The sequence below is a fragment of the Zonotrichia albicollis genome, chromosome 14, assembly GCF_047830755.1.
Source record: "Zonotrichia albicollis isolate bZonAlb1 chromosome 14, bZonAlb1.hap1, whole genome shotgun sequence".
Taxonomy (NCBI): Eukaryota; Metazoa; Chordata; class Aves; order Passeriformes; family Passerellidae; genus Zonotrichia; species Zonotrichia albicollis.
The window spans coordinates 17,108,793-17,120,441 of NC_133832.1; the positions used below are offsets into that span (position 1 = coordinate 17,108,793).

Below are 11,649 nucleotides of genomic sequence, written 5' to 3' on the forward strand. Positions count from 1 at the left end.
TTTAATCTGGTCCCAACTACATCATCCTTTTAGTTACAAGAGGCTTTGGCTCAGGAAGTTTTTATTTAGCATGGCCAAGGGGAGAGCTGGATATTCCCTGTCTTGTGTCCCTGGGCTCAGTGGGAGCAGGACATGGCCTGGGCAGCAGGAGCTGCAGCCCTGTCCCTGTCCCTGTCCCTGTCCCTGTCCCTGTCCCTGTCCCTGTCCCTCCCATTCCCTTCCCTTTTCTGCCCTGCTGGCTCTGCCCCCCTGGCTGGTAATCCTGCTCGTGGGGACACGTGAGGAGCTGAGCCACTTGGTCACTAAACACTGTCAGCTGATAAAAAGCTTTCTGGAGAGCTCTCTGTGGAGCTTGTTTGGATTTCAAAGTGTTCCTGTCCTGTAGCACCATCTCTTTCATTTTTATTTATGCTGAGACTGTAATAACTTTTTATTCCCTTTCCTTTGATAACCATTCGTGTCCCTGACAGCTCCTATTGCTGCTGCAGCTCTGACAATTGGAGCACACTCCCTCACTGCCCCTGTCATTTGCTGCCTTTGTTTTTTGGGCCCTGGGAGGAGGAAGGGGCAAAACACATGTCCCTGATACAAAGCTGTTTCCAGGCTTCCAAAATCTCAGTCAGTTGTTCAGAAAAAAAGCTTTAGCATCAATACAGCGCTTTCTTTTTCTGTTGTCAATAGCTCTGCTGGACAGAAATCTATCATTCACACAGTGCTTTTCCTTTGAAATTCAATTAGTTCCACTGCCAGTATCTCTTTAAGATGGTTTAAAGGAAAATTACAGAACTACTGCACAGCCACCTTTCACAGTGATTAAGTCATATCATATTTTATGCTCATTTCTTAAAATGATTTTATTAACACAAGCTGTTCATGTACTGCGTTTCTGATCTGCATTATAAATCTTTTCCATTTAGTTGACTCATTTTCCCTCTGCTTTGTATATTAATTGAACAGAAATTTCATGCAGATGAGACTTAAAACTTTTTTGAACTTTACAGTCTAATGCCTCCATCCTGCATATCCCAGATGTAGTTCAGAGCTGGAGCTGGGAGGTTTTTAGCTGGCAGAGGAGATCAGGGCAGGTGATGAGCACTCAGACGCCCTCCTGCTCCTCCTTCCACCACTCACTCCTGGGCCAGCACCACAGTGCATCAACCATTTTATCAGCCAATCTCCCTTCCACATAAAATAAACATACTGGGTGTCATTAAGTGCACCTTCAGATCGATGATTTTTGCAAATGACATTCAAGTACCATTCGAGTAGTGCATTTTTGCTGATAAAAGCAAATTAAATTAGCACAACTACAAGTGTGCTGATAAAAACTAAAACCGAACAGCAGCACCATTAGCTAACAAAGTAATATTTTCTCTTTACTGCTTTCTGCCATTTAGTTATTATCCTATTGGAAATCTAATTATAATCCTTTTACTCCCTAGTCAAACTTCACAGTTTTTGCAAGCTTAGCACTGACAAGTGATTTCATTACATTTGATTGCCCGCGCCCAGATTGACTTAACTTCACTCCGAGACCTAAAAGCCCTCTCAGTTTCTCAGATTCCCTGTTTGCACATTACAGCAACAGCTCCTTTAATTAATTAGCATGAACAGCAGTAACATGAACTGCTGAACAGAAAATAACATCATTTTATGATCGCAGGGAGACTTCTCCTTTTGCATGTTTATACCTTAGTTAACTTTTGTATTATAATATTTCATTGTTAGGGGATAGCGGAACAATCAGCGAAGCAATGTTAGCTTAAAATCTTAAAAAGTAGATGTTGCAGTAATACTTGATAACAACAATTTACAAAAAAATAAAATTTCAGGAAGGAGGCAGCAGCATAGGCAGGCAGGCTTTCCTGAGGTGAAAATGTACTTCACTGTGCCTGCAACAGGAGGCTGACCCAGGGCTGCTGCTGCTGCTTTTGTTTGTGACATAATCTGGCAGAGATTTGGCACAAAAACTCTGGGGTTGCTGCGAATAACATTTTATTTTTATCTAACATGTGAATAACATTTTATTTACTTGTTAAAGATGAAGGACTGGTATAGTTTGGAACGTATTTTGAGGTTTATCATGGACTGGACTTCAGTTCATTGGTGTTCTGATCTAACCAGAGTTCTCAAATCAAGCTGCTTTATCTGAGTCTTAGGCCTGTTGTTCTTCCTGCCCAAGCTGTGTTCTCTCCCTAGAGCATGTCTTGCTCTGTAGGCTGTGGGTTATTAAACCCCTGGTGCCTTCCTCGTGCTGTGTCATTGCAGAGTTCCCAGAAAAGCTCTCTCAGAGCTCCTGTGCAGTTCCCAGAGTGTCACTCCGTGCCCACACGGCCACCTGCAGCTCAGAGCTGCCCCACAGGGGCTCACCAGGAACAGGCTCTGCAGGGACTCACTACAAATCCTGGGTTTAGTTCAAGTTTTTTAACTCTCTTAACATGGATGAGGAAATACCTGACAGGGTGAACTCAGCTGTGTTACACAGAGGGGAAGAAACTCCTACCCAGCAGCTCTGTGGGTGAGCAGCCCTGAGGGTCAGGCTGGGAGGAAGGAGAGGTTTTGGTACCAATCCCAAGGGATGCCCTGGGCTCAGCCAGTTTGAGATATCAGAGAGAGCACCCCTGATATCATATCTGCACCTCTGCAGGGTGGAGAGAGGCCACAGGAAAGTGGGAGAGATGAAAACAAACCAACCTTTGTTGATACTGGTGCTCACAGAACCGTTTATTGACCATGTTCTTCCTGGTCAAGAGGGAGCTGTGCCCTGCTCTCTCACTGCTCAGTTTGAAGGACATTTGCAGATAAAAGAGAAGTTTTGCTGGACAACCAATAAGCAGGCAAAGAAGTAATTTTTACTTGTCATTCAGCTGAATGATCAGCCCAGATCCATCTTCTTTTCATGGTAGTGAAGGGATCCTGTGCTGAGTTTTGGTCATTGCTCTGGTCCTTACCCACAAGCAGGGCCTGGATTCATTCCCCTTCCAGGCAGGCAGCGCTCCTGTAGGGAAAGAGGGATTTTCTGAGGGATGTGATCCTTTGGAGAAGCAAACTGGTTTAGTCTGATTTTTTTTCTTTGTACAAAGTAAGACACTGGTTCAAACTAATTAGCCCCAGCTTTGCAAGTTAATTTATTGTTACAGCATTGCATTTCCCATGTGTTGCTTCCTCCAAAGCTGAGCTTGGCTCTGATCTAACTGAGGTGCTGTTTACCCAGCCTGGGAAGGGTGGGGAGCTCATCTCCTGTGCAGTTGGACACTTGTTTTGTTTTAAAGTAGTTTAGGGAAATAAAGCTAAATTCTCAATTTAAACCAGAGATCTTACAAACAAAGGATTCAGAAAATTCAGAGATGTGGAATAAGCTGGGAAAAAAATTAAATGTGAATAAATATGGAGATGATGATTATTGCCTTTGGATTTGTCCTTTATGCATCCATTAAAACCTTGGAAGAAAAAGATAAATGATGATATTGTGGCTAAAAAGACTGTAAGAGCTGCACCTACCCTGGGCTAACAACTCAGGGAAGAGAATGCTGTCCTGAGGGAAAATTCCAGTTATTAACACAGACTCTGGCTCACCAAGAAACTCAGAGATTTTTACTTGTCTTACACATTGTGAAGGGGAAAAAAAAACTCCTTTCTAAATGTCTTGCTTATTAAGCCAGTCATGCATTGCTCTGTAGGCTGTAAAGCAGTGTAACATGCACAGGGGGCTCATAAGCATATTTAGTGTTAGGGAATATCATTTATACAGTTTTTATATTGTCAGTATTACCCCTAGAGAATGAGATTAGGCTTTAAACTACTGTAAATCTACGCTTTTGCTCACCTTTGTATAATTTCGTTTTTTAATAGAATGAAGCCCACATAAATGAATATTTGATTAAGGGATAAACCTGATAAAAGAATACATTTATTGCACACAGATTTATTCAAATCTTTGCTATATAATACAGTAAAGTGCTATAAAATGGTCTGTAGCTTGCAGTCAGCTACACTGAGGAGATGGTGAATATTCTCCAGAAAAGATTAATTTGACAACATCACATTGTCTTTCCTGTGTAAGTGGGGGCACAGCTGCTCCCAGCACGTTAATTCCTCAGAGGTGATTGCTGTGTGACGTGGATAATGCCATGAAATTCAGTTTATTGCACAGCAACAAAAAAAGTATTTTAATTTCTGGAGAATAATTGAGGGTGTTGTAAAAAGGAAATATTTAACTATGCACTTTCTGTTCACTGATCAATGATCTCTCCTGGGTGGCTGCACTGGGCTTGAGCTGGGGCATTTACTTTTCTCTCTTACAGGTATTCCAGATACTTCCATTGAACTTTCCTTGAGAAATAAAGGGGATTGGAAGGAAATATGGAAACCTGTTCCAAAGTTTAGTCAGCCCACAGTACCCTCAGTGTCCTCATCTTACCTTAATTTAAAAAATAATACTTAAAATTTAATAAGAACCTAAAAACCAACCTCCACTAGGGAAGGAGCCATGTGCAGCTTCCTAATGATCATGAGAAAAAGGAAAAAAAAACCCCAAACCACAAACAAACCCCACAGTGCTCAATCCTTGCATTTCTGCTGAACCCCCCCAGGCTTTAGTAATTCCCCACCAGGTTTAAAACAAGAATTTTCATCAGCCAATGGCCTGAAACTAATTTTAGTTCTTTCTTTGGAGGCTCCCAAACATCCCTCTGGAGTTGTTATGTCCCTGGCTCTTGTGATCTTTATTTGTGCTTACATCCAAAATACGTATTAAATCATCTCAGTTTGGAGAGTCTGAGCCTCCTTAAAACCACAAAACATTCAATTACTAATTAGCTGTTTCCTGTTCCTAATGAAGTGAACATGTCGGATTTGGATTAAAATTCAGCTACTGCTCTCCTCTGTTTATGGTTCCAGATGTTTTTGTTTTATCTGGGAGGTTACTTTGACAGCTACTGCTAAATGATAAATCACTCATATTATAGCTGAAATGCATTTTGAAATTGAAATGTGGCAAACTTGGAGATTGCTCCAAGGATCAGTGTCAGTCTGCAGGTCAATACTTGTTCTTTCCTTAGGAGTGCTCGGTATTGGCGTATGTAAAACAGTAATGGGAGAGATGTCAACATTATACAAAATGCTGCTCCATATTATCATTTTGCTATCATCTTCCAGATCAGTTCTTGCAGATTTAGCTGGGTGGATTCGTGATTCATTGTATAATGAGCAGGAATATGGATTCTTGTTAGCTTCAGTTTCTGTGGGCATTTCAATATTTATTTTTTCTCTGGGCTTAAAGTTGCTTAATGTGAAAAATCACAGTTGATAGGTACTATAACTAGGAATATTTTTATGAAGTGCTTTTCTGCTTCGTTCTCTAAATAAAGAAATAGAATTTTAAGAGAAATGTGGTGGTTTCTGAATGAAAGAACAGTTTTCCAAGAACAGATCCTGATTTACATTTTCTGAAAGCAGTGCAGTTTTAACGCCCTGTTCCCTGGCAGGTTTTGTGCAGGGTGTGTGGCAGAGCTGGTGCCTTGTCCCTGGGTCTGTCCCAGGGGGCAGCAATCCAACACGGGCTGCCTTTGGGGGAAAGGGACTGTTTGATTAAAATAATGCCTTAAAGGAAGAAAATCCAAATCAGAGTTTGCAACCTGTCCTGAGGCATTGCTGGCAAACACCTGGGCAAGTGCTGGTGGGTCTTTGTCCTTTCTTGGGGGCTTGGCCAGCGTTGTCACCCAGTGCCTCCTTTTCCTACACAAAACCTGCTCATGTGATGGACAGTTTAGTTTCTATCACTTTTAGATCTGTTCATTTGGCTTGAGGGAAAAAAAAATCCACAACCAAGCGAGGAAGCCACCTAAGTGTCAGTTAATTATAAAATGTTCAACTGTGTAATTGACTTTTTCCTTCTTTTTTGTTTCCCTCCAGAAAACAGAACATACATCAAGCCGACCATCATGTACTGAAGGAACCACCTATTGCTGAGAAATGTATAATGACCACTATTTGAAGACTATATAGTTCCTGAGAAATGTCCCTTCCAACCTTTGATGCCTTCAGTACTGTGTGAGGAACAGGATTTGTAGCATGAAACTTGAAGGACAATTTCAAGCAATTTACTGTTGCTGCATTGAAAACTGCCGTATTAAGAAATACTGAGACTTTTTACAAGCTTACCATACCAAACCAAGCCTGTCACAACAGATCATTTTTAGGTCCCTGGAGATAGAAAGGAGTTTTAGTATTTTTAAGCACATACATCAATTATTTCCCCTCCCCACCCTGCCCCAAAAAAGAACTTTTTTTTTTTTTTCCTTAGGAGGTGGCTATTACTGAATAGCAATGGCACAATGATTTTAAGCCACAATGGTCCTCACTGGCTGTACATCATACAAGTCCAGTTTATCACTGAAACTGTTCAACATGGAGCTGTTTCGATTGTGTTTATAAATTAAGCTTTGTTTACTGAAGCAGATACTCGATATATATTACGTTTTAAAAAGAAATGTGTGTACATTTTTTAAAAGAACGATGTAAAAATTGTCCTTTCATTAGATGACCGATTCAAAAGTGTGAGCTAAACCCTAATAGCTGATGTAATATGAGGATTATAATTGATGCTTTTTTTTTTAATGCTCAGTTCAGCTTGGCTTTTGGTCTTTTAAGATGGAAAAATGAATATGCAGTAGAGTGTTAGATAATGGAAACTTTTAAGTATGGTTTCTCTGTTGTACCATATTAAGTTAAAGTACACATTCTTTGTTAAAAATGTTCTTGCTAAAAATACAGTATTAAAAAGTTTTTTGTTTGACTTTGGAAATCTTTTAAGATTTTTTTTGGACTGTGAATTCCCATAGTAACTGTACTAATGCAAACCAGTATTTTGCACTATTAAAAATACTTGAAGAAATGACTTAATAAAGAGGGTGGGTTGGTATTAAACATTTTCCTAATTATTGTATGCTCCAGATTCTGAACTTTGAAAACTGAGAACAGCTGAAAGCTTCCCTTCTCAAAGCATGGTACTGAAAGCTGGTTTGAGTCAGGTGGAATTAAGTGATCACCTGTTCCCTCTTTATTTTAATTCCTGGGTCAAGGGCACAGTGCTTATTTCCTTGCAAACTCCTGTTTATGTACACATGTTTACACACACATGCCCTGAATATAAATCACTGTCACTTAAAACCAAAAAAGACCTTTAAATAGATCTACAGGGAATATATTCCCTGTGATTATGTTTACTTCTGTCTGCATCTAAATGTAGAATGTTCACAATTTCTTTCATTTTTAACACTGCTTTTTTTCCTCATTAGCAGACTTTTGTAAACAGACTCTGTGGAATAGAATCACCTGATTTTATTTGTTCCTAAAAGAAATCTTTACCTTAACCAGTGTCAGTGCTGCCCTCTGTTCTACAGGTGATCAAGTGACTTATCAGAATATTCTTCCAATGTAAAAATTGGGGTTTTTTCAATATTATTTTATAACAACTGTTCTAATAACTGCATTAATCATGCTGCCATTGATCAAACCATCAAAAGTTGAATGATACAAAAAACAGGAGCATTAGGAATTGTGAGTCCTCCTGATTCTTAATAAATGCTCATGTGTGAATAAAACATTGCAACAGCAGAACTTAAATTGGACCTTTAGGTATTACATTAATTTTAGTTTCAATTCCAGTGGGATTTTCTGAAGTGAGGACTGGATTTATTCTAAATCTTATTTTTAAAAGGAGTGGAAGCAGCCCTTGGGGTGCTGCAGCATTTCTGGCTGACCCAATGCTGGCAGTGTTCCTGTGAAATGCAGATTTTGAACAGAGATCTTTGCTCAGTTATCCAGTATTGTGAAGTTTAAAAAGACTTCATGTAACTAATAGTTCAATCTTTAAAATACCAACATTTTTGCACTTTCTTTTCATCCACATAAAGGTTTTTTGAGCATTTTCCCCCTCAGTGACTGGTGTAGACAATCCATAAGGGCATCACTGAGCCTGGGTTGATGAGCGCAGGTTGATTCCTGCTCTGCCCATCCCAGATTGGTTTTAAATGTCAAAATTCTGACAAATGAATTTAGGAGACTGATGAACTGGAGAGACTGACTCTGTTTTCAGTCCTCACTAGGTGGCTCCTGGTAAGTATTGACAAAGCAAGAGGCTGAGGGGTTTGGGTGTCAGCAATGAGCAATGATATATAGTAGTGAACAAACCTTGTGTGGAAGGAAGGTGTTAAAGCCTTTTAAAGGCTCATCCTTCCCCACCGCACTCCTCCTCACTGGAACAGCCCCAGCACCTCTTGGGGTTGGGTTGTAGGGTGGGTTTGTCTGGCTGTGGGGCTGAGGGACACGGGCAGCCCCTCCTGCTGCAGTGGGAGCTCAGCTGGGCGTGTTTGGGGGCAGCACCCACAGCCCCTCTGCCAGCTCTGGCTCCCCAGGAGCCTCCCCAGGGCTGTGGGGTGGCCATGGAGCCATCCTTGATCTCGGCTGAGTGCAGGGGGATGGAATGCAGACCACCATAAACCCCAGAGCATCAGTAGTGCCCAATCTCCATTGGAAGCCTGGGTCTGTAGCAGCCCACGGTGAGAGCATGGCTGTGCATTAAAACCTGGATGCTGCTTGAGGTAATTGCTGCCCACAAGGAAGTGGCCTGTAAATACATTTATTTACAGACTATTTTTAGTAACATGACAAAATGTGGGCTAACCTGAATTGTTACAAATTTCCTTTATGGCTTCAGCTGATCTCCACAACCCCTCCTGTGCCTGTGCATGCTCTGAGCCCTGAATACACATGGGATAATTCCCAGCCTGGGCTTGGATCTGGAACCTTTGGCAGCAGCAGCACTGATGGAGGCATTTCCACCTTCCCTGCAGCTCCCCCTGGCCCTGCTGCCCTTGCTGGGGTGGGCAGGGAATTTACAGAGGGGCTTTTCTAAGCCAGGCCATGTGCTATCATCATTTCTAATGCATCCTGCTAATGTTTAAGCACATGTAAAATCACTGTAATAAACAACCTGACTTCAGTTCTGTCTGCAAATAAGGGTGTCTTTGATGATTTGAAGCTGAGATGGAAGGGCAGTAAAAAAAGTATTTTTATAATGATGTATTATGGATGGATAATGATTTGCTGCTGCTTTGTTATTGTACATCAAAGGAATCAATTGAAATGAGCCCGTTCAGTGTCAGCAGAGCACAAATGCTGCAGCTTCTGTGGGTGCTGCACCCACCCTTGGCTTTGGACCGGGACCTGTTTGGGTCTCCTGTAGGAACAGAGCATCCTTTGCATGAACATTTGGGTGTGGGCAAATTCTCTTTGGAGCTCATTTTTTAAAATAAAAACTCCCATTTTTCTGCGTTTCTGTTACAAATGCAGTAAGATTTTACTACATCTTCATTATGTCATTCTGTTGACATAATCCAAAAATCTGAAAGCAAATACAGCACCATACATTAAAATGTTCTTATGATAAGTGATACTTTAAAAACTGGATGCTTTATAATAGTTTAACTATTTTACCATACATTCAGCCTTGCATGTTTGAAAATGCTTTCACAGCTCTTTCAGAAAGGACACTGAAATGTGCATTCAATGAGGAGTAGATCCCTTTTCACCATCTATTAATTTTTTGTCTCCAAGGTGAGAAAAGGGGAGGGTTTTGCTGTGTGTACATATAAATAAATAAATTTTACCTGCTGCTCCTGGTACCAGAACAAGAATTCTGGAATAAATTCTGGCTGGTCAGAGGGAAGATGGAGATGGTGCAGCCAGAGAAGTGACATGTTCATATTGAGCTATACAAAATCCATCCAGCTCTAATTAATCACTGTGTGCTTCACTCAGCCCCCAGTGGGCCAGACTTATTTTTCACAAGAAAATCCGAAGTAAAACAGTGGAGACAAACTCAGTCCTTCTGAGTTGTTACCTGAAATGGTTTCATTATGGTGAGGTTTGTGTCACAGCTCCCTCACAGTGAATGTTGCAGTCCCACACCCCTGACATTAAGGTTATTAAGAGTTTTTGCCGAACACAGCCCAATTCAAACGCTCTGCATGAATCACTTGAATGTCCCAGCAGCACATGGATGGACCAGGGCACCTTTGGGCTGTGCTGCAGAGGGCAGGGAGGGGTTTGGGGTCACCCTGCCCTGCCTTTGGAGAGCTGGACACAGCAAGGAGCCTGCTGGGCGCTCCTTCAGGATCTGGGATTTGCCTGGAGCTTTACCTTGTTACCCAGAGCCACATGCCTGAAATGGATTGTCCCCCCATCCACCAGAGTGGCCAAACTGGAGAAACCACTGGCATTAAGTGAAACAAGATGAATTAGCTAAAAAGAGAGGAAAGGTTTAACAGGAATGAAAAATAAACCTGAATTCGCTGCAGTGCTGGTAGGATTTGGCATTTTATTTTAATCCTCTGTTTCATTCTGTGTCAGGGAGGAATACCAGGTTTGTGTTTCCCCTGACAATTCCTGCCATTAGCTGAAAGTGTTTATTCCCTGAGCTGTGTGCCATCAGTTGATGATGCTGGACACTTACAAAAGAGAGTTTTTGGCAGGAAAAATTCTTTAACATTTGGAACATTATTATGAAACATAATATTGTTCTTTGTAGATCAGTCCAAAGCTATTCCATGCCAATTGTTGCATTCTCTTCCTTGGTGTCAGCTGGAGCAGAGGGGGAAACCACATCCCTAAAAGTGGGAAAACAGACCAAAAATGCTTAAAAAACAAGGAATAAACTCCCCATTGGATTTTTTCTGGATAGTTCTGTAAAGCTGCTGAAGACAGAAATGGTACACAGAGATTTTTGGTGTCAGATCAGTGCTTTGCATTTTATGTGATCATTTACACCTGTGCAAAGTGAGTGTTTGGTAGCATTTGACAGCTGATTTAGTAACGTTTGACACCTATATTACAATGTTGAAATGACTTTACAATGTGCAAAGCAGTGGAAAAAGCTCTTGATTCTTTTCATGGCTTTTTCTTTATAGTTGAATATTGAAATTCCATTCCAAGGGAAAAAAAAAATAATTCCTCACATGCTGACTGTAATTCTTTATTTCTTCTAGTATGTTATGTTCTGCCCATACTAACTTGGGGGGAAAAAAAGAAAAAAGCATAAAGGGGAAAGAGAAAAGCAATTGTGTTTAATCCACAGCCTGGATTCACAGGTGCTGACTCTTACACCCAACCAAACCCAGCTGAAAGGAGACACAGGGAAATGAGAACTCTGCCACTGGGAGGAGAAACCCTGCAGGATGAAGATTCCTGATTTGTGGAAGCTGGTAAGTAAATTGCATGCTTTTTATAGTTATCAGGTTTTTTGAAATTAACAGAAATTTTCACCAAATGAAAGTTTTGTTTTCACTTAAATTGGTTTTGACTTCTTCAAAGCAAACTCCCAAGACAGAGTATTTCTCTTTGGCTGCTTGAAGACAGGCAGTGTCAGACTGTTCAGGATAGGGGGATTGATCACTGATAATCTTTGTCAGCAATGTCACCTCTGTGCATAAAGAGTCACTGCAGTTCTGAGGTTACAAATGGAGCTTTTCCCACTCCAGGACAAGCCCAGTGAGAAGGATCATGGACACAGCAAAAACACTCTCTAAATTTACTGTATCATTTGTGAAAGCACAGCTATTTGAAATGCAATTGCCAATGTTGTGTGTT

General features: G+C 41.0%; 1 protein-coding gene across 6 annotated transcripts in view; it reads left to right on the top strand.

Annotated features, from left to right (window-relative positions):
* Window positions 1-7,295, top strand: part of DACH2 (dachshund family transcription factor 2) — a 239,234-nt gene extending 231,939 nt beyond the window's left edge. The window contains exon 12 of one of the 6 annotated variants that reach the window (XM_074551314.1): window positions 5,914-7,295. In XM_074551314.1, the coding sequence (XP_074407415.1) occupies window positions 5,914-5,970 (57 nt within the window). In that variant the 3' untranslated portion in view covers window positions 5,971-7,295. The remainder of the gene's footprint in view (window positions 1-5,913) is intronic. The other 5 variants (XM_074551311.1, XM_074551316.1, XM_074551312.1 and 2 more) reach the window with 5 other exon arrangements.
* The last annotated feature ends 4,354 nt before the right edge of the window (window positions 7,296-11,649 follow it).